General features: G+C 32.7%; 2 protein-coding genes across 8 annotated transcripts in view; one reads left to right on the top strand and one right to left on the bottom strand.

Moving 5' to 3' along the window:
• LOC123685141 (fasciclin-2) overlaps positions 1-10,727 on the top strand; it is a 283,040-nt gene extending 272,313 nt beyond the window's left edge. The window contains exons 8-12 of one of the 4 annotated variants that reach the window (XM_045624738.1): positions 713-1,011; positions 2,075-2,258; positions 6,623-6,818; positions 8,251-8,322; positions 9,715-10,727. In XM_045624738.1, the coding sequence (XP_045480694.1) occupies positions 713-1,011; positions 2,075-2,258; positions 6,623-6,818; positions 8,251-8,322; positions 9,715-9,841 (878 nt within the window). In that variant the 3' untranslated portion in view covers positions 9,842-10,727. Of the gene's footprint in view, positions 1-712; positions 1,012-2,074; positions 2,259-2,722; positions 4,968-6,622; positions 6,819-8,214; positions 8,323-9,714 lie in introns of those variants that run through there. The other 3 variants (XM_045624737.1, XM_045624739.1, XM_045624740.1) reach the window with 3 other exon arrangements.
• Positions 10,728-13,029: 2,302 nt separating this feature from the next.
• On the bottom strand, positions 13,030-16,455 carry LOC123685142 (protein tumorous imaginal discs, mitochondrial-like). 4 transcript variants are annotated; one of them, XR_006748263.1, is made up of 9 exons: positions 16,234-16,439; positions 15,890-16,098; positions 15,582-15,839; positions 15,232-15,532; positions 14,505-14,698; positions 14,230-14,443; positions 13,461-13,599; positions 13,342-13,404; positions 13,257-13,289 (listed from the first exon to the last, which is right to left on the bottom strand). XR_006748263.1 is itself a non-coding variant. In XM_045624743.1 (8 exons), the coding sequence occupies exons 1-8, from the start codon at positions 16,403-16,405 to the stop codon at positions 13,261-13,263; spliced, it is 1,440 nt and encodes a 479-aa protein (XP_045480699.1). In that variant the 5' UTR covers positions 16,406-16,439; the 3' UTR covers positions 13,030-13,260. The 4 variants fall into 4 exon arrangements, 3 of the variants coding, with proteins under 3 accessions (XP_045480699.1, XP_045480697.1, XP_045480698.1); XM_045624743.1 differs by lacking the exon at positions 13,461-13,599 and having other exon boundaries at positions 13,030-13,289; XM_045624742.1 differs by having other exon boundaries at positions 13,283-13,404.
• Between the last annotated feature and the right edge of the window lie 4,641 nt (positions 16,456-21,096).

Genomic DNA, 21,096 nt, shown 5'->3' with positions numbered 1-21,096 from the left:
TCCGAACCTGAGAAAGCTAGAGGAAGCATTGTAATGGGTTTGAAAAAAATTGAGTGATTTCGATTTCAAAAAATTTGGTGTCCGATTTCCACATTACCGCTCTAGAAATGTATTTCATATCATCCGGAACAACTTTTTTTGACTTCTACAATTCCTATTTGATTTTGATCAAATTTGGTATGAATATTCAGTTTTGAGTGTAGATAGAAAGTTCCACGTATGTAGGGGCTTTTCTCTCCATCTTTGTAGTTTTTCTTGGATTGTCTGGTGGTTGTATGACAATTGCTCCTTGTGCAGTTGTAAAGATGTTGATTCGTCTGCTTCACACAGTATTTTGTAGACCTCTGACGTGCCTGATTTGTCTTTGAAGTATGTTCGTAGGCATTCTATTTGCCAATGGGCAAGTTCCATGATGTCTAGCATACCTCTGCCTCCTTTGAATAAACATTAATATTATTCAACAAATAATTATTATTATTCGTGTTGCGACATTAAAAGTCCCATAGGAATTTGAGATCTGAGGAATACATCTCTCGGAAGGTAATGGTACTACAAGCCTGAAAAGAACTCATTGTGGAGGGTTTTTTGAGCAAAGGACGAGGGAGTATAATGCCAGGATCGAATTTTTTAATTCTTTATTGCAGCATTACCTTTTACGTAAAATTATAACCTGTATACGAAGAGTTCTCTACATGTTTCGGTAAATTCACAGGAGCCCCGTACATCTTGGAGGACCTACTGCCGGAAGTAACCTATAATTTCCGTTTTGCCGCCCGCAATGATGTTGGAATAGGCGCTTGGAGTAACCAGGAGACTATCTCGATGCCGAGGAGGTCAGAACCGGCCGAACCTAAAATCCTGCTGCCATCTCACAGTTACATCGATGAGAACAGCAGCAGCAGACAGGATTTGGTAGCGGTTAGTCCTTATGCTGATCGTTATGATATGAGGTGGAACGTACCTAACAGCAATGGTGATCCGATCATACGGTATATTATCAGATATTGCCAGGTAGGTTATATTTCTCTCAGAAAATTATCAATAAGGAATAGCATGTTTGAATTAAAAAAGCAAAGTAATAGTCTATAATGGTTTCTTTCAATCTAATCGATATGGTTTTGAGATGCAATAATTCAAATACAGTGGACTCTCGTTAACTCGAATTATTTTCAATCCCCTTGGAAAAACCTGTCTAAACCGAAAGAATTTCCATGCATAACTGGAAATTATTTTACGGATATATTTCACCATATTTACCTGTATAAGTCGAAGACAAACAAAAATTACCTCTATAACTCGAAGTCCAAACCCCGCCGGACAAATTGAAACGTGTCGGTGAATCGAGTGTATTTAATTATGCAATAATTGCATCGTGAGGTTTTATAGAGTTAAATTTTGTTGTTTAGTTTTGTAAGGCTATAGGACATACATTTTTTGTTCAATGTTTTTCAAACGTTTTGCTTTTGGTACATGAGCTCAAAAGCTTAGATCCAAAAAATACAGCAGTATTTACTGCTTCTGCCCATAGATTCTTTTTAATCATGGATCTTGCTGCCTTTACAAAGCTTCGCATTTCTATTTCTGCCCTGTCATTCTGTTCAGGAGTTATATATAACTGATTTGTATGCAGTATCTTATGTTAACCCATATCTTTACTTAGGTTAACTTCTGACAAAAGATACTCTGGACGAATAAAGAGTCTTTCTATCTTTTCTTTGATGTACTCTTGAGGGTTTTTCTGTTTTATTTGATCTTCATTCCAATAATCTACTCTACTTCATATAAAAAACTACAATGTCTTGGTCTCCATGTTTAAAAAACAGGTCACAAAATCGTATGAATGAAAACATTTGCTTATTTTCAATACAAAAAAGAGGTTCCTCCATTGACCACCGCATACTCTCTTACCCCTTAAGTTGTGAACACTTTTATTCAGAAACAAGATTTGTTTATACACAAATAGGTTTATAAATTCTCAAAAGTGTCACCTTATCATGAAAATTTGGTCAAAAGGTGTACCTATATTTTTTAATTTCTTTTTAATTTTGTAATTGTATTTTTTGATTTCTTTCAGACTGAAAAGGTAAATGGCGAATGGAGAGATGGGGAATGCAGCGAAGAAATCGAGCAGTCCGTCCAATACACTCAGTACGAATTGACGAATTTATTTGCAGACACCGTCTACAAAGTAGAGTTGAGGGCAGAAAACGCTATTGGCAAAAGCTCACCAGCCCAGATCAGAATAAAAACAGCTAGAGGTGAGAACTTTTATCGATATCAATCAAATGAAGTATCACAAAGTCGAAACAGTAACGACGTCGGCGGTTCCAAAAAAAATACCCTTAATTTTGTTTGTTTTTCTGTTTTGTTCATGCATATGTTATATTTGTAGTTTTAGTTTTAACCTTATCTTTTTACTTTTGTTTCTTTTTAACGTGTTTATTTTTGTGTTGCGTTATATTCAGTTCAGTATTTCTGAACCAATCAATTCTTCAAAATTACCATACAAGATTATAATTGGTGATAAAGTTCCAATTAACTGTAACAATGGTTGTAATTGAAGGATTGTATTACTTATTCTCTTTAACCATTAGACATCTACTAACCAAGTGTAGCTAAAACTAACTTCCATTTCAAACACAACTCTTTAAAAGGGGTTGTCTCTGAAATGCATTATCTGGTATTAACTGCCAAATAACTCTAACCCTTCCATGAACTCTAGGTGGGGTACCATCGACTTACAGTTCGGGATGTACAAGTAACCTCCCTTTACCCTTGGAGATGGCATTGACTTTGTTACTAGTGTTACGTACAAACTCTTTGAAATGGTGCTTAAAATAAATGATTTGGATATTGGGAAATTCGAATACAGGGGTTAAATTGTGTGTTCTGAATCTTTTTCATTGGTGTGAATAATTAGGTGGCATTTGTTATTTGAACTTTAAGGCATATGCAGATCTGCAAGTTACCTGTTGAGCATGTTAGTTTTGAAAACTACCATAGCTGGTCCAGGGAGAGTGCTTCGTTGTCTGCTAATTTGCATGGATTCTATCTCCTCTTTCTTTCTCAATGGATTATTTTCATTATAACATATTCATCAATAACACCATTAATTCTTCAATTTTCAGTTAATCATCTTACCATACTTCCAAATTGCTGTAACTAACACATAATAAAATATTTTGCCTAGTAACATCAAGCTACATTTCAATCCAAAAATTTCGTATGCTATTTATCAAACAATTGCTCGTTTCAACTTAGCTGTTTCAACAAGTATAAAGTTTAAAACCATTGTGTGCCTTTAAATTGGAATTATTTCCTTTTGATTCCGAAGTATATGAAATAGACTTGGGTTTCCTTATGATAAATTTCACTTATTTGCAGATTTGCATGATTGAATTTTCAAGCTTTATTTGCATGTCTGTTGGTATGACAATGTTTTTTTTTTTATATGGGGCAGCTGTTATGTATTGAATCCGTTTTTATTGGCTTATGAAAAATATTTCTGTTGCTTTACCCTAGAAAATCAAGCATATGATATGGGATATTTCATGTCATTTCCAATTAATTTTTTGTTTCAAAGTGAAGGATCCTATATTATTTTGCTTTGAATTAGCATGTTACCTTATAATGTATATTTAACAAACAAAAAATTTCAAAGTATGCACATTTATCATTTTGCCTATGGGAAAATCGGCTCAAACTGGAAATGTGGAAGAAAGTTCCGCTGTATTCAACTACTTTCAACATAAATTCTTATTAAAAAAATGAAATAACGCATAAGCGAAAATTTCTATGAATCCTGGTCAATCGATGTTATTTCAAGTAATTCTGTATGAATCTTATGATTGAAAAGACTATAATTACTTGGAAAAATTTCGAGTATCTTGAAAATACTCAAACATTTCACCAGATTTGATTGTTATATCTCAGAAATAACATTAAAGCCATCTGAAAGATTTATGTTGAAATGCTCTGAGTATAGCTACTTCTCTATTCAGTATTTATATTGATGGAATGATTGAAAACTATTTAAACATCTTAGAAAAACGATTTTCGACGAAGTGTTCAAACTGTGTTGGGACTTATATGAATGCATTTTAAAAATTTAACTGTTGTTTAATGTTTGTGTCAAAAATGCACATAGTTGTGCTCTGACTGAGATTTTTACATATTTATGTGAAAGAGTGTTAATAATAGGTATAAAATTGAAGAGTTAAGTTTTTACCTAGATATGAAATAATTTTATCGATATAGTGTATAGATTAGAAACATTAGTTGTCAAAATTCAGCAGTATAAGAATTTAACGAAAATGCATAGTTGAATTAACTATGGTCTTGTTTTTGTATTCTATACTAATATTTCTTCGTAGTTTTTTCCATCATTATTGTGATTTTAGTGTGATAGTTTGAGGAATTTGAACAAAACTCAAAAACTAGCTTACTGACATCATTTTCCCATTAGAACAGTTCTCTTGATTATTCCATTTTGATTTATATATGTGTATATCATTGCATTTTGAAATGTAGAGTTTTGTTTTAATTTATTAGTTTTGTGTTGTATATGTACAATGGAGCATGAATTAAATCGCATGTATCATTAAATGTTGTTGCCAACAACTTTCATACTTACAAATTTCAAAGATTGTTGAAATATTATTTTCCTTTACCGAGGATAGTAAGCGGAGAAAACCTCATTCAATTGATTGTGAACATGTTTGAATGAATTTAAATCATACAGTTTTCTTAAATTCACAAGTGTTGCTCAAATACTAATTACACAAAGCATTTTAAACTTTAATCTACATATCTGTGTAAGTGTAAGGGTTGTTTTTCGATTCTAATGAACTCTTTTTATATCCTGAACATGAACTCAATTTGTGGATATTTTAAGTTAAGAAAACAATGTATAAATTAACAGAACAGTTAAGATGTCAATATGAAGTTGAATTAAATCATGGAATAGATGATTAATGTTATTTTTTTCACTTCGAAACTCATTCAGTGACTGCTTTTGTGAAGTGATGTAAAGTGTTGCTTAAGTGAGCTTCTTTGAGAGCAACTGAAAGGAAACGACCTGAAAATGTACGTAGATAGAACTTTCTGGTTCTACAATAAAAAGATAGCAAAAAGTAACGAAATAAAAAATATTCTACTCATCATATCTTTTTATTTGGAACACCAATAAATAGGCTAACAAGTAGTAAAACCTGCTTTTTAGATTCTTCAGTGCTCAGCATGATGTTATTCTTTCTGATGTTTTGTTTTTGATAATATCACTAATACAACACTGTTTCACAAATCCACGATAAAAACGGATTATATGTAACATCCCCTTTTAAGTTTTGAATCTTATTTGGGAACCATGTCTATATTTGGGTTTTTTTTATATGAAAGCTGCTGATTTTATTTGAACCAGCATGATATGTTATAGAACTAGTTTAGTTTAGATATCAAATTGAACATTATTAACATTCTACAGGGTGGCCATTTGAAAACGAAACAGACGAGATTACAGACGAAATAAAGTTTTTCGATAGAAATGCTCGGACAGGTCGATTTCTGTTTCGAGGGGGACAACTTAAGATGTAGGTTACGGACGCATAGCGCTTCAACCCTTGCTGCTACAACCCCCACCCCCAATTTTTGAATAGGGAAGATGGGGTGAGTGATACCTCATTTGAAAGGTATTTTTATACTGATTTCAGCACAGTAATTGTTTTTTCATTTTATGCATTAGTTCTCGAAATATTCTTAACTAAGTATTTGAAAATGAAGTAGTGTTTTCATGGCACTTGTAGTGTTTTGTGAAAAATCGACATTTTGAGCTTCAAAACAACCATGACTGTGGCTTCCTTACTAACTAACGCATGAATATTTCGAGAACTAATGCATAAAATGAAAAAACAATTACTGTGCTGAAATCAGTATAAAAATACCTTCAAATTGAGGTATCACTCACCCCATCTTCCCTATTCAAAATTTGGGGGTGAGGGTTGTAGTAGCAAGGGTTGAAGCGCTATGCGTCCTTAACCTACATCTTAAGTTGTCCCCCTCGAAACAGAAATCGACCTGTCCGAGCATTTCTATCGAAAAACTTTATTTCGTCTGTAATCTCGTCTGTTTCGTTTTCAAATGGCCACCTGTATATTATGAACATTTACACCAACCATAATTTCGACCGCTTTTAAGTTTTTCCTGGTGAGTTTATGAAAAATTATGAATAGAAATTTTTTCGGCCATATAACTCGAGAGGAAAAAACGGAAATGAGGAATATGAACGTTTTTCGATGTTTTTTCATATGATTTTTCCAAATCAATTTCGAATCATTTTTCGAAAATGAAGAATTTCTGTTCTTTTCAGAGGATATCTCCAGTTAGAAACAAATCTTTAGAAATGAAAAAATGATGTTCCAAAAATACCGTACTTCTAAGTGTTATGCGATAAATGTTACATTTTATCACATAAATTTAATCATTCTACAAATTTCTACCATCTTCGGACAATAAAACACCCTTCCATCATATCACAATACAACTAACAAACTAACTCCTAGTTATCTAGTTCAGTCTTTCTGAAATTGCTTTGGAGCGTAAATGAACAGTGACATTTCTTCTCTAGGTATGGATACTGTAATTCCTGCAGAAAGTCCGGCTATTTCTAGTGGTGCAATCATCGGAATTGTACTTGCTGCCATTCTTCTGGTCCTTCTGGTTGTTGACATAGCCTGCTTTTGTGTCAATAGAACTGGAATCTTGGCAACACTGTGCTATAGAGGGAGCTCAAAACATGATGAGGAAGATCAAAAATTGGGAAGGTAATAAAAAGTTCATTCGAGAAATTAATAACTACACAAATACTCAAGGTTGAGGTTACAAATTCATACTGTTTTTTATAATTTCCATTCGTCATCACATTCTCAAAATATTCACACTATTCACAAATAACAAATGTCCGCTTTCATAAACTAGAATGGACTAGTTTTCATTTTTTTGTTAAGGATTAATTCTAAAAATTTAAGTAAAATGAAACAAAAATGTGGAAGAATCATTGAAATATCTCTAGAAATGAAAAAGTTATGGGACTTTGAAGTTGCGCTTGGAAGAATAATTTCATAGTACGCAGCGTCTAGTGTGTGACGTCACGCCACTTACACGAGGCGACTGGTATTCGCAGAGTGCTTACGAATTCATTGGTGTACAATCACTTGTGCCGTTCGTGTCGTGTTTTGTTCGTTACACGATGGCTGAAATAACTTACTACATACATACATATAAATTACTTTTTTCTATTTTTACTTTTTACTCCTCACATAAATATGTTTTGCCATTGATAGACTTCAACAACCAGTACTCAACTACAAACTGTTTATGAAACGTTTTTTAAATAAATCATCGTTATAAGTTGAACCATGATGAAGCAAACTCAAAAGTAGATACTTACTTGAAAAGTTTAACTCCTTTTATTTCTGCACTGACCTAAGATGGATTTGAAGAAAAAAACTCCATCACTGCGAATATATCTATTTTAGGCAAATTGTCACTTTGTCCTTTCACGAAGCCTTCTTCCATTATGGTGACATAAAAACAAAACTCGAGTTAAAATTACACTGTACAACTACAAACGGCGCGAGAGCCTTGGCGCGGCTAAATATTTAAACGTAATTTATGGTGTAGCGATCACAGGCAAGAGCCGTGACGTCACAGACCAAAGACGTTCCGCGCTAAAATACATAAATTTAAATAATCTATTTCTCAGTCATTTATTGATGGATTTTCGAAATTTGTTCACTGATTTATCAGTTTTGCTCTATATTTTAATTCTATCGTGTCAAATATAGTATTATCAACATCACTAAACTAGTCCATTGTTGGCTACGAATTGTCCACAGTAATAATGACAAAAATGTCCTTCATTGGTTATCCTCAAATGCCATTTTATTACTGAATTTGAGTTTAACTGTAATTTTAGAACTAATGACCCTGGTTTGAAAATCAGTTTTTTCAAAATTAATTGTGTCACTGAAACCAAAACTAAATTTCTGAGGTCCGCTAATTTATGAGCTATTATTTTTTAATCATGCTATTTCACACTAAAAGAGGATATAAGAAACTATAGTCTAAGGTTGCAGTGTTTTTTTTTTAATGTTTGGGATTGTTTTACACCAACACAGTTGTCTCAGAACTTAGTCTCTTGATTAGATTGAATTTTAGTTTATACAGTTGGCGTTTTCCCCTGCCTTATTGCAGTTATAAAGCAGCACCAGCTCATCCAAACAGTCTCAACTTGCCCATGCCGGTCAAACTGATACCCACACCAACGTAAGAGCATCCATCTATTGAGTGGCATGCTCTTTTATTTGTAAAATACTTTATGCTTAGTATATCTGAATATATATATATATATGAATATGGACGAAAATTTGCCGATTTTGATTCTTCATTATCATAATAGATCACTGCCTAACTCCAAGAACTCGATCAACTGCAAATTATACACAATATTATTATATTGAGATATACCTTGATATCCAGATATACTCAGTAATGTCATTGCAAAAAGATTATAATAGGACAACGGTAGTTTCTCGAAATTGATTCTCACGATATGAACACAGATTTAATTTAGTGATAATTGATAAGTCATATTTTTTTTTTATAATTGCATATTTGCACATATTTCAAAACAATTCTACAAAATACCCAACAATTCAACTGATACTGATTCCAAAAATGTGGAATATAACATAATAGGGTGATTTTTCCTAATAATCATAGGCAAGATTGAATTTTTTTATTTTTCTAACCCCACAACACTTCGTTGCTGAAGTATGAGAGATAGATACGAAATTTTCACACACAGTGACAATAATACAACTCGTATTGATTTCTCCCAGTGTTCTAATTTTAAAAATATTATTCAATTATCGGTCCATCATTCGAAGCAGAACTATTTCAAAGTAACTTTAATAACAAATGAAAAACATTTCCAGAGTTCAGAATTCTTGAAATGCTATGTAATTAAATAAAGATATTTCTTGCATCATATACTAAAATAATGAAGCATTGACTTCAATTCAGATTGTTCTACCTGAATCTAATATGGAATATTCAAGAATATTATTTGAACGGTCCTGAAATATAATCTTTATACAATGGTAATAATTACTCAAGAAATGAAAAAGCATGATGAATGTTACTGATATAATATGAATGAGTAAAATTCGCATGAAATGAATAAATGTTCGAAATAAGAAGTGTTCATGATTGAAAGTAGTCAAAAATGATTATCCTTTATTCGCATTTAAAGTTATTCATTAAAGTTGCTTATGTAAACAACCTTTTTGTGTATATTTTTGGATTTTAAATCTTAGTCCTCAATCATAAACAACCTGCATGATTTCTACTGTTCTGTAATTCATCCAAAAATCATTATTTATTTCAAATTTTGAATTAAAATTTAATAGGTGTTAAAGAAATTATAAATCCTTTGATATAAGTGATCTGTTTTCTAAATTATTAAATTATTACTTGATATCCCTTTCTGTGTTGCTTAGTGTATGATTCTCTCTAGGTTTGTTTGCTGCCTATGAGAACAGAATGACTTACTAAGGATTTCCTTTATTCAGTTTATTTATTGCATGATTTATATGATATTGCTCATTAAGATTCAAATTTCATTTCTAAAATTGCACATTTGGGTTCTTTTTCTAGAGATGAGACAGAGCCTTTGAAAACCCGTGACCAGCCAAACGGAGAAACCCAAATGTCTGTTGAATACGAAGGAGGAAAAGTGTATACAAAACCGGGTACTATAACAGGGAAGCATTCTGCAGTCTAGATCAGCCAAAGAAGTATTATAACAGTTTCTCAGTGATATAAATGTGCTGCTGGAAAGTGTCGAGAAGCCTGTACAAAAAAAATGTTGAATGAAAGTGCCAAATTCTCTATGAACCGTTTCCTATTTTCATGAAGTTGGTATTTTTGCAACCTATTAATTTTCAAAATTTTTGCTCTCGAGAGAAATCAGGTTAACGACTGTACTTAGCAAGAAATAAGATTATTCAATTCATAGTTTAGAAAATTTATATGAATTGAATAATATAAATATTTTTGAAATGCTTATTAAAAGCTAGCTCATAGAAGCTACAAAGACAGCACAGCAAATGTGAACAATTAGCTTACTGTTTATTTTTTTTATTTCTGTGAAATGAATATTCCACATGCCTGTAACAGTAGGAAGCGAATGGTAAATCTAATCTTTTGTTAATGTTTAGGTATTAAAATGTATAAATGAATGTTTATGTATAGTTAGTTTATAAACTTTGTGCATTCAGCATCCTTAGTTTGTTGTACTTATATTTAAAGACTGGGTGTAATAAGACATTATTAACAAAGAACCACCCTTATATTTCGTCTTATAAGTTAATAGAAAAAACTTGACATTAAGGGCAAAAATGGCATTGACCATCTACTAAATTATGTTCTATTCTCTCTCTTACTATAATTATTTTAAATTCACTCCTATAACAATACCAAAAAAAAGCTTTCCTTAGTATTAAAGGATAGCAAATTCTAAAAAAAAACTTATTATTTACAATTGCCACTCGATATTCTGACAAAAGTTCTGTTTTTTCGAATTAGAGCTAAGGTACCAAAGTTTAAGTTCAAATTGTATTTATTATATTTGTAGCTTTTGATATTGAATAAAAATTTCCTTTAAGTAATTAATCATTTCTATTGTTCCTTTTTTTCTTCTGTGGAGCAGGTGTAAACTTTCTTCTCAACATATGGAGTTGTATATGTGCCAAAAAATTTGTCTAAAGATTGGAACTAAAATTTTACCACATTATGGGTATGGTTAGTAAGTTGATGGTCCGTATATGTGAAATTCCTCAAAAACCGTTGACGATTTCCTCAAACTTCGGTGAGTTATCTGTCACCAGAGCAACCGTACTTTTATTCTGGTTAGGTTCGGTAACCACGCCCACTCGGCTTGGCAGTTGTCATTTTAATTTATTAATTTATTTATTGTAATACAACTATCATTCAACAATTATGTTGTTATTATAGTTGACATAACTAAGTTTTTGAAATTATTTAATGTACACTTTAATGAATTCTTGATATGACCTGGCATGCTATTAAAAGTTGTCATAATTAATGTTTATGAACATTTCCCATGAGATCTAACACTCAAAAACTTTATTATTTTAATTATGAAACAAATACCCTTAAGAGACATTAAGAACATTTAGTTGTTTACCATTGAGATAGAACAGAAAGGAGACGCTATAAGCTGTTATCCTGCTAGAAAAAAACGTGACCAGTAGGCGGGGCTAATGCCATTACTAAATTTGGAGATCAAGGTCGGATTAAGTAAACTTTCAATGATGGAATACAAAAATAACCTTTGTTCATCACTTTTTAGCAGTCTAAGCATTGTTCTTCTTCTTCTTCCCCCTTCCACATAGGCTTGGAGCTTGTTCTTCATCGATGACGTCTCTATTAGGTGCGTAAGTTATCGCACCATCTCTTTCTGGGTCGACCGATACTTCTCCTTCCTAGAGGTGGTTTATACCTTGCCTTCCTCACCATTCTGTCTTGCCCCATTCTTTCTATGTGTGCGTTCCATTCTTCCTTTCTGTTCCCCGATTTTCTCCGCTTCACACAGCTTTCTGATGTCATCACTCCTTTCTCTGTCATACCATAGTATAAGGAAAGGATAGTAAGCCAGTGTAGTCCTTTTTTCGATTTTGTTGATGTTGAACGCCATCTAGTTGTACTCACGTTTTACTAGAATTTTACTGTCAAAAATTGGTCCGTAAAGTGGAGCCCTCTGAAAAAATCGGTGTTATTTTGAAGAACTAAAATATTTGAAATAGAGTGGTCAGAAGCTTTCTATATTTTGATATTTTTTCTGCTCTGTAATAAGCATTTACGCCAGTGGCGTGTATTTGTGATAACTTAATAATAACATAAAAATTGTTGGCAATGTCATGCGACCCCTTTTCAACCACGCCTCTGAATGAATTATCGTATTATTTCTGCGCCATCTATAGCTCATGATTCAGCGCTATCTATTATCGAGTTACTTCTCCAAATCCAACTACAGTAGTGACCCCTGGTGACTATTTCCTTGCCGTCAAACGGCGGTTGGCTTACTATCCTTTTACTAAGGTCATACAGAGCTTTTCCGGAAACAACAGTCTAAGCATTTTTCAAAAACAATTTTTTTGTTCCAAATAATATACAACAAATCCTGCCATATAAATTATAATATATTTAGAATATGGATATGCAAAAATTGACAGAGATCTACATCCAAATTGGCGAACTGGTCCGCATTAAGTTACGTCATGTCGTCTCCTTTTTATTCTATCTCGATGTTGTTTACAAATTAAAAGAGATCAACTATTTATAACCTCCAAAATTCTGTCAAAGAAGAATTTGGTTGACCAATGACAAGTTACAATCGGTCATCGGTCCGTAAATACGAAGCAAGTTACCTGAAACATTGAAAACTACTAGTAACCGCTCTGAAATTCTCAGCGATATACGGACCATACCCTATGTTTATTCATTAATCTGGTAAAGAAACAGATAAAAGTTACTGGAGCTTTTGCATCTTTAGTGAATTTGATATTCACCTGAAGCTTTTTCTGCCAAAATCTTCGAAGTTGTGAATATTTTTGGTTATTGCTTGAAGGGAAAAGTGGGAATAATTTTACCCAAATATCTTCAATTTTTTAGATTTGAGTTGACACTGGTCTTAAACTATTAGGTTTGACTCACCGATGAAGAAATTTAGATGTAAACAAATTCAGCTCGGTCACCGAGTACACAATCACTCTCAAACAGAATTTGCTTAACTTGAAATTTTCAGGGTAGGTGCAGGTTTGAATATCTTGGGCGAGTTTGCTAATTGTTAAAAACCATTTAACCTTTCCAAAGCTATAACCAGAGTTTGTGTTATCCATATTTGAAAAAAAAAAAACTCATCTGAAAAAATAAATAAAAAACAATGAATAAGAGCATTAAGATTTTAATTCATCAACATAGATCAAATATACATATGCTCAGATAAATTCTACAGTTTTATGTTATCACTTAGTCAGGAAAATTTATTCGACTGAAATACAATGTCCATTATTCTGCTACTTTAAGCTACTTTTTGTTTAGCTTCTTCCACATCACTGAGTTCTTCATTTTCTTCTTTAGTATTAGATTTCGAATTTTGTTGTTCTGTTTTGTTGCTGCTCAATTTTTCTTCTTTGTTTTCGATCGTCCTATTATTCTCATGATCATTAACGTTGTTTTTAAGGTTTTCATCATTCTTACCTTCAAGAACTTGCTTTATAGCATTCAGAATATCAGAGCCTTCAGTCGAACTTATTTTCTCACCTAAAAGAATTTCTGTAATTTAGTTTGTTCTCAGTATCATAATTCCATTTTGTTACCCATATTTTGCAATAAGTAACTAAACAGATCATCCAAAGATAGCGTTTTTTATGCGACTAAGAAGACCAGCCCCCTCCTTTTGTTTTGCTTCAATATTTTCTTCTGATCCTGAGTAAGGCATATCATTTGGTTTGTCTCCTGTCAAAGAAAATTTGGGTAAAAAATTAAGACAAACGTTTGAGCAGAACAAAAGCAGGAGAATGTCTTCATATTCTTCATTGATGTTGATTATAGAATCAAATGTAAGTAATGTATTGACTGTATTGACTTCATCAAATATATCTTTTTCGCTTACAAATTTTATAAGATCACACCCCTCCTTTATAATTCAAAGACATATCAAAAATAAGATCCATATAATTCATTTTTAATTGTTACCACAGATATTGTGTCACTTATTTCTTTTATCTATTTTATTTTCAACTTAGATCTAAATCAATTAACATTTTAAAGTTCGGTAACCACTTCCACTCATCTTGTCTTTAGTAATTTTCAGATTATTGCTTATGAACATTCTTGGAGAGAAAAGAGTCAATCACAAAAATGTCTTTGAAAGCACTAGGGCTAATTATTTCCTCATAGAAGAAAAATAACAAGAGATTAGCAAATAATAACCTCCAAACTTCTGTCAAGGCAAAATTTTATTGATCAATGCCAAGTAGCAAACAGTTTGTATATACAAAGCAAATCACCTGAAGTATTGGAAACCGATAGAAACCGCTCTGAAATTTTCAGTGATATACCGACCATACCCAACATAACACTTACCGTTTTTCTTAAATGTCACACCAAAGATTTGACCATGTGTATTGCTTTCCAATTCAGCATAAGCTTGCATGAGAGCTTTCTGTTTTTCATTTAATGTTTTTGGTACATCTATTTTGAAAGTCACATAATGATCCCCACTACCATATCCATTCACTTTTTTCAAGCCTTTACCGCTTAACCTAATTTTAGTATGAGAGGATGTTCCTTGCATAACCTAAAAATGAACTCAGGTGAAACTAGCACCAATGATCGTCTTTTAACAGAAATATTTTTACCTGTATTGTATGATCCTCATAAACTCCTTGAATTCTTATGGTACCTCCCAGAACTGCTTGCGCCACAGATATTTCAGCCTCAGTGTAGACATCTGCACCATCTCTTTTGAAATAATTCGATTTTTCTACTCTAAATGTTATGAACAATTCTTTTTGTCCAACTGACATTCTCACAGTTTGGCCATCTTGAATACCTGTAAAAATATGTTTGAAAACACTACAAATTTTATACTATGGTGTGGATTATTATTTCCTAAAGATTTCAAATCATTCAAAAAAGGCAGTTAACCAAGCGAAAAAAATATATAAGAGGATGGTTTCAACCCAAGTACTCTCTAATTGCTTTACGTGATGGTCAAATAATAAAAAAATATTTCAAAAATTTATAGCTCAAAAAATATAAGTGATAGGACATTACAGTAAATATTTCATTTCCTATCATTGTAGCAATACATATATAAATTTCTTGTTGAATTGTTAAATTTTTGATTTTGTTTCCTTGATTTTTTACTTTAAAAATTCATGTATCATACTTTTGAGCAAAAAGATCAATACAGTACAACATTTGATTTTTGTATAAAATTTCACGTTTCCTTTAGTTTTCAAGAATAGCTCTGGAGGGCGGATGGAAGACTTTTTTTTCATACATTTAAAAACGTGAACTATATTAAATTTTTTTTCTATGAATGATTACTGACAATGAACAATAAAATTCTGATATTCTTACCTGCTGGTACAGGTACAACAACTTTTTTTCTTTGAACAGTAGATCCTTTTCCTTCACATTCTGTACATTTGTGTTTAATGAACATCCTTGAGCCTTGGCAATAACGACAAGTAGATCTCATGATAAAAGGTCCCCTTGTAACACTTTCCATACCGGTACCATCACAATAACTACAACGTGTGGCTTTAGTACCAAGTTCAGCTCTAGAACCTCTGCATTTAGGACAAGTATCTACTACATTTACATTTATTTCTTTGTTTATACCACGAGCTGCTTGAGAGAATGACAGTTTCACAATAACCTGAAAGTAAAATTGTGAAATAATTTGAAAGAAATGCAATAAGTTTTACCTCTTGTGCTTCTCCAAATCCATAATTGGATTCCGCAAAATCTTCAAAATTTGCACTATTTTTGCCAAACCCGGCTTGACCAAATATTTTACGGAAAAGTTCTTCAGGATCTATGGTACTCTGGTATGCCCAACTTTGGCTGAAACCATCAGGACCATAAGAAGTGCCAGTGCCTGTAGGTCCTCCCATTCCACCCATCTGTTCTGCAGTAGCACCCCATTGATCAAATTGTTTGCGTTTAGTGTCATCCCCCAATATCTAAAAATCTCGTTTTATCATTTAGATCAAATTAATTGACTGAATTTTACCTCATAAGCTTCAGACACTTCCTGAAACTTTGAAGCTGCTGATGGATCTTCCTTATTTACATCAGGATGATACTTCTTCGCTAATTTATAATAAGCTTTCTTTATTTCAGAACTGCTAGCATTCTGACTAACTCCCAAGATTTTATAGTAATCTTTAGCGTTCAACAAAGATGATGTATGGAAACCCTTATAGTTTGAAACTTCGAATGCTATAGATAAAACATAAAAATTAGAGGAACAATTTGATATGGTATATTCTAGAAGCCATAAAAAATGAGTAGTAATACACCCTTTGACCTAACATTGCAATAAAACAATGTTGGAAGGTTAGAAAATCAACTTACGAGATAAAATATTACTTCTGAAACTTGGAAAGTACAGATTGACAAGAGTTGATTTACTACATGATCTGCAGAAATGAAGTGATCGAGCACTGTCTTTCTTAAATTGATATCCTAGAGCTGAACTAATATGTGTTTTTTTCAAAATACCGATAAAATTTTTGGTAGTGGCCATCTCGGCATGAATTTATCAGAAGGCGACCGTCAGATGTCAATTCTCTTAGAACACTGAATTTTCACAACCTGAAAACTGAATAATTAGTCTTTTACTTCTGGCCTTATAATTTTATTTTATTGAAGTTATTAGTTTCATAGTTCTCTCTAAGATGCATAGAATACCTGGTGTGTCTACTTATACCTGTAAAACTTTCAGACAAAACGGGAGATTTTTCGGATTTATATACCTACTTGATTTCGAGGGATCGCGGGCTTTTCAGATGGCGCATACATCGTTTACATTTGACATTTCTCTCAATTCTCGAATCTTGTGAACCAAGGGCGTAGATCTTTTTTTTCTTGGGGAGGGATAATCGAAAAAAAAATTTTTGACCACAACTTTTATTCATATCTGTAATGTTAGAAAAAGAAGTTTGATAATGAAGTTTGAACCAAATTACTCGAAATAATTATTGTTGTTACTATTTCGGTTGTTCTTACCTTGTTCTCAAATAAGAGTTACGAAGGAAAATGAGAAAATACTTGGATAATTTTGAGCCCACAAAGGCTTTGCTTTCAATATACAGGTTGTTTCTAGTGTGTCGTACAGTTTATCAAATATTTATTAATCTTCGCTACAGATTAGGTAAATAAATACCAAAACTTATAATTCATTAGAGCTTACTAGCTGAATCTTCATAATAATTTGGATTTTCCTGAAGATTACTAGAGATTTTTCTCGAAATCGATAGCAGATACGACAAAACTATAACAAACCAAAAAGTGTAGTACTGGACCAGAGTTTTTTTTCTACATTTTTCTAAACTAACAGCCATTCACCAAAATATAGTTTTGATAGAAGGAAGCAGGCATCCTTCCAGAAAATATATCACCCTGTAGATTTGCATTCAAAATTAGCATATCACATAGTGAAAACTTTAAACTGGAATATCTATGGCCAATTCATATTAAATATCTTGTGAAGGGAAGGTTATACGAGAAAATAACTTGAACTTCAACACATGTATCTCAAAACAAAATGTTTGGGGTCTCATGTTATAGGACTTTTTCTCTTAAAATGATCCGGAAATCTGTCATTTTCATTTGTATCTCCAATTTAGGAGCACCGTGTAATTACCCCCAGTATCCCCCTATTTCTACGCTCTTGTCGTGAACTTTGAGTATAGAACAATAATATTTTATATTCTATGGTCTGTCATTATATTCCATTCATTTGAGTAAAAATTCGATATGAACTGAATTGTAATTTATTGTGAATATTTGCAGTGTCTAAAATCAGTATTTCCTTTTTAAACGGCACCAGGCAGATGCGGGAATTCGAAAAATTTTAAAGAGCGCCACCTTACAGCACTCTGGTGAAGCACACCACCAAAGCAACAGGTGGGTCTCTCAAAAAGTCTGAAACAAAATCGAATCAGTAAACACACCAGGTATTCTATGCATCTTAGTTCTCTCATAAAAAAAAGCTATACGTCAAAAAGGTAGTTTTGAATTATGAATTGAATGATTTTAGAAATCAGAATTTTTACGTCTTGCCTAGTGCTAGGAATATGGGTCAAAAAAGAATATCCCAGAACTCACTATAAATATTTAATAGTCTTTCTTATAAAAAAAAATGCACAAAATTTAAAAAAAATTGAAAATATTAGTTATTAAATTAACACAAAGTATTCTAACCTTATCCTCTGAACTGAAGACTGAAAAGAAAACTGATGTGAAATAGCGTTCGTAAACTCAACGTAAATATTTGATTCCAGCATAGAATTCAGCGCTTTTTCTTCAGCATTTTGCTGCTCAGCGCTATCTTCCAGCCCGTTGTGCCTTAAATGAATAATTTTCAGTATACTTGTAATGCATACAATTTCAAAGTATACTCAAATTTGATTGCTAATATACAGGGTGTTTCCAAATTAGACGTGAACCTTGAAGTATCACTCATTTGCTGTCGATGGAACCATTTTCATTGATAACCGAAAACCTTCCAAGATATTTGAGTTCTTGTGTTTTTAAAAAAAATTCTTACCTTACTTCATTTTTCGTCAATTTTTTTGCGTTCGCCAAGTTTTGAATTTTGGATTATTTTCATCAGAAAAATATGATATTTATGGAAAATGCAAAATTATGATGTATTTTTTGTTGAATAAGAATCAGTATAGGTATAATTTGAATGTTGGTATATGATGAAAAAATAGTAAATTTCTAATATAACTGCAATTTCCGAATTCCACAATTTATGTAACACAAAATTATTTCAAAAACTTGCCAAATTCCTTCTATATTTTCTAAAAAAGTTTTCGTTACAAAACAAGAACTAGTGCTTGCATTCTAAGGAAGGAAAAAAGCGAAGAAAGGAAAATAATGAATTAAATATTTTTTATTGCAATTTACTCAAAATATCAGTAGGAAATGTATTCATAAATTATGTTTGAAATGGCCTCCACCATTCTTTAGACAAGCACGTGACCTCTTTTTTATTTCTTCAGTTGTTACTTTCCGCCTGAAATTTACCCTCAATCTATCTTCTCGTTGCTTCGTCTACTCTAACGGAGATAGATCCAGACTTCTCGCTGGCCACGAAAATAAACCAAAATTATAATCAAATTTGGTAAACGTATAAAAAATTGAAGAAAAATGATGTAAGGTGAGAAATCTTTTAAAAGTCACATGAACTCAAATATCTCGTAAACTGTTGATTTTTGGTTATCACTAAATATGTCTCAAACGATAGAAAATGAGTCATACCAACACGTCCCCCAAGGTTCACGTCTAATTCAATCAATTAATCTTTATTTATTCCCTCTAGACATATAAATATGTATGGGACATGTCAACAAACAAAAAAATTACAATAATACTAATACAAATACATATCCTAAAAACTACAAAGTAACAATTTACCCACTATGCACTAATAAATGGAACATGTACACATATACTTATGCATTTATTCCCTAACTAAATAGAATTCTCAACCAAATTTAGGGAAATCTGAATCATCAGTGAATTCCTTAATACTATAGTATGCTATCGAAAGCAGCATATTTTTCACGATTTTTTTGAATACCCAGATTTCAAGTGATCGTATCTGCTGTGGTAGATTATTAAAAACCCTAGCACGCTGATAATGAGGAGGAGACTCGTATTTTGAAGTTCTGTGTTTAGAGAAGGACAGAAGATATTTATTTCTAGTGTCATAGGTATTGCTATCACTTAAATTTTCAAATTTTGTGATGTTATTCTTGACATAAACTAAACATCGGTAGATTAAAAGGGAAGGAACAGTCATTATTTTATTTTTGATAAATATTGGTTTGCAGGAAGCCGGTATTCTAATCTGAAAAATCATCTGCAGTACACGTTTTTGTGACAGAATTAGTATCCTATGGACATTATCTGCATTTCCCCATGAAATTATATTATAAAGGGTGTTTTTTTTTAGAGCTATAGAACTTTAAATTGCTATAAAACAACAATGGATTATTCGATTAACATGAATTTTATTTATCCGTAGGATAATGGCATTACATTTTAAATAATGTGATTTCTGGCATATGACCGCCACGGCTGGCTCGGATGTAGTCCAATCTGGAGGTCCAATTTTCGATGACTTTTTCCAACATTTGTGGCCGTATATCGGCAATAACACAGCGAACGTTGTCTTCCAAATGGGGTTTGTGGCTTATCCGCATAGACCAATGACTTTACATAGCCGCACAGAAAGTAGTCTAGCGGTGTTAAATCACAAGATCTTGGAGGCCAATTAACAGGTCCAAAACGTGAAATTAGGCGGTCACCAAACGTGTATTTCAATAAATCGATTGTGGCACGAGCTGTGTGACATTTTGCGCCGTCTTGTTGGAACCACAGCTCCTCGATATCATGGTTTTTCAATTCAGGAATGAAAAAGTTAGTAATCATGGCTCTATACCGATCACCATTGACTGTAACGTTCTGGCCATCATCGTTTTTGAAGAAGTACGGACCAATGATTCCACCAGCCCATAAAGCGCACTAAACAGTCAGTTTTTCTAGATGTAACGGTGTTTCGACATACACTTGAGGATTAGCTTCACTCCAAATGCGGCAGTTTTGTTTGTTGAAGTAGCCATTCAACCAAAAGTGCGCTTCATCGCTAAACAAAATAAAATGGACGTAGTGCACGATACGTATTCCGCACAGAGCCATTATTTTCGAAATAAAATTGCACTATTTGCAAGCGTTGTTCAGGCGTGAGTCTATTCATGATGAATTGCCAAACCAAACTGAGAATAAATCACTTGACAGCTGTTAAATCGGTCACCATCTTGAATAGTAATGCCAACTTAAAGTTATATACCTCGTTATATGATCGGGCAAGTCATTAATGAAGAGAATAAATATGAGTGGTCCTAGAATAGATCCCTGTGGGACCCCTATATCAAAAATTCGGAAACACTCTGTATTTCGAAATAAAAAAAAATGATTTGAAGCAAACAGAAAAATAGCCGGACCCTTTCAACCGCTCATATAAAACGTCGCATCAACGTAATAAAAATCGAGCCCGAAAATTGAAAAGGACACCCTATGACTTCACAGGATCTATGGTACTCTGGTATGCCCAACTTTGGCTGAAACCATCAGGACCATAAGAAGTGCCAGTGCCTGTAGGTCCTCCCATTCCACCCATCTGTTCTGCAGTAGCACCCCATT

The sequence above is a fragment of the Harmonia axyridis genome, chromosome 7 (assembly GCF_914767665.1).
Source record: "Harmonia axyridis chromosome 7, icHarAxyr1.1, whole genome shotgun sequence".
NCBI lineage: Eukaryota > Metazoa > Arthropoda > Insecta > Coleoptera > Coccinellidae > Harmonia > Harmonia axyridis.
This window is presented reverse-complemented; position numbering and strand designations above follow the sequence as displayed.